The 1527-nt window shown below is 60.6% G+C and overlaps 1 protein-coding gene across 1 annotated transcript in view; it reads right to left on the reverse strand.

Annotated features, from left to right (window-relative positions):
• Nucleotides 1-1244: 1244 nt before the first annotated feature.
• The window catches only part of DPH1 (diphthamide biosynthesis 1), a 29265-nt gene continuing 28982 nt past the window's right edge, over nucleotides 1245-1527 (reverse strand). The window contains 1 exon segment of the mRNA XM_009995130.1: nucleotides 1245-1469. Within this exon segment, the coding sequence (XP_009993432.1) occupies nucleotides 1245-1469 (225 nt within the window).

The following is a 1527-nucleotide window of genomic DNA, read 5'->3' on the forward strand; positions in this document are numbered from 1 at the left end:
GAGCGCCAGGACCAGCCCCGCAGTAACGGAAGAGCTGTAACGAAGGGGGAGCGGGGGGAGCTGTGCCCGCTCCATCCGCCCCAGCACCGAGGGGCTCGGGGAGGGGGGCAGACAGAAGGTCCTGCTGCGTTCGGCCTGGCTCCCTGGAGCTGCAGACACAGCCCCAAGCCACATCCGTCCCCAAAAACAGCCTCTGGTGTCCCCAGGACACCGACAGGCACCCCAAACCCTCACACCACCTCAGCAGGCAGCAAGGACAAGACACACCCAGCCCGGGGAACCCACCACATCCTCCTGCCACCACCACCACGGTGCTGCTACAACCAGCCACAAACCAGAGGGCAAAACACCTGCAAGAGTGAGAACTGCTCACTTCTGCCACGTTGGTTTTAACCTGTGGCACCTCCCAGGCCTGCTCCCAGCTGAGTGAACATGGAAAGAGGAGCTGTCCCCTGATCCCAGGCCTGCTCCTGCACCAGTGTCCTCTGCCCATGCTGACACACCAGCTGCTCCCTGCCCTGGGCAGGGCCCAAATCCAGAGGTTTGATCTCCTCTCTTTCACCTCCTGCATCAGCCTGTAGCCCCAAGGAAAGCCATGGTTAGAGGGGAGCCCTGTGAGCACAGCCCTGGGCAGGACACCCCAGCAGCAGGCAGGACACCTGCAATGGGAACAATAAACATTTCCTGGTGCTTCTGGAGAAAAAAAAAACAGAGCCAAAAAGGTAGCAACGTTTTTCTTGTTCACGAAGGCACTTTGTACAGAGGAAGGTACAAACATCTCCCAACACACACTCAACCAACAGACATTTCACTTCCTAAACAAAACCAGCATTTTCCTAGAGCCAGCCCAGCTGGAAGATGTGCCTAAGGGCTTTCACCAGGAATATTAAAAGCACAGACCTCTGGGGTGCAAGAGGTGGGTGCTGCCTTTGCCTGAGCTGAGGGACCCTAACTTGGAACTATTCAAGTCTCTGCAGGCACCTCCCAGACCCAGAGCAGTGCCAGCCTCCTGCCCTGCAGCCCCTCAGCGAGACACCCACGTGCTCGTGCAAGCAACCAAGGTGCAAAAGAAACGAAAGAAAAAGGAAACAAAGAGCCATTAGGTAGGGCTGACACTGCAGAGCAGCACTGGGAGCTGCTGAGGCCTTGCTGGTCCCTCTGGAGGGCACGGAAACGCAGCCACGTCTCACCACGATGGGAGGCTGCCCCTGCCTCGCTGGAGCCCCGTTTATTACAGACTGTCATCAATCAGCCCCAGCCCCCGGGGGCTCGGTTCCCTCTGCAGGACAGAAGCGGTCCAAGAAGTCCAGGTAGGCCTTCTTCTGCGGGGCAGCCGCGGGGACGAAGTGCCCGCCGGGGTGGGTGAGGACAACGGGCTCCACGAAGTGCTGGGCCAGCTCCCTGCTGAGGGAGGCGGGGATGACGGCGTCGGCCTCGCCCACGACGTGCAGGGTGGGCAGGGCGATGGGCTCCCGGTAGAAGTGCCGGTGGGCCGGGGCGCGGCTGGCGAACCCGGCCACGAGGATG

The sequence above is a fragment of the Chaetura pelagica genome, unplaced genomic scaffold (assembly GCF_000747805.2).
Source record: "Chaetura pelagica isolate M959 unplaced genomic scaffold, ChaPel_1.0 scaffold713, whole genome shotgun sequence".
Taxonomy (NCBI): domain Eukaryota; kingdom Metazoa; phylum Chordata; class Aves; order Apodiformes; family Apodidae; genus Chaetura; species Chaetura pelagica.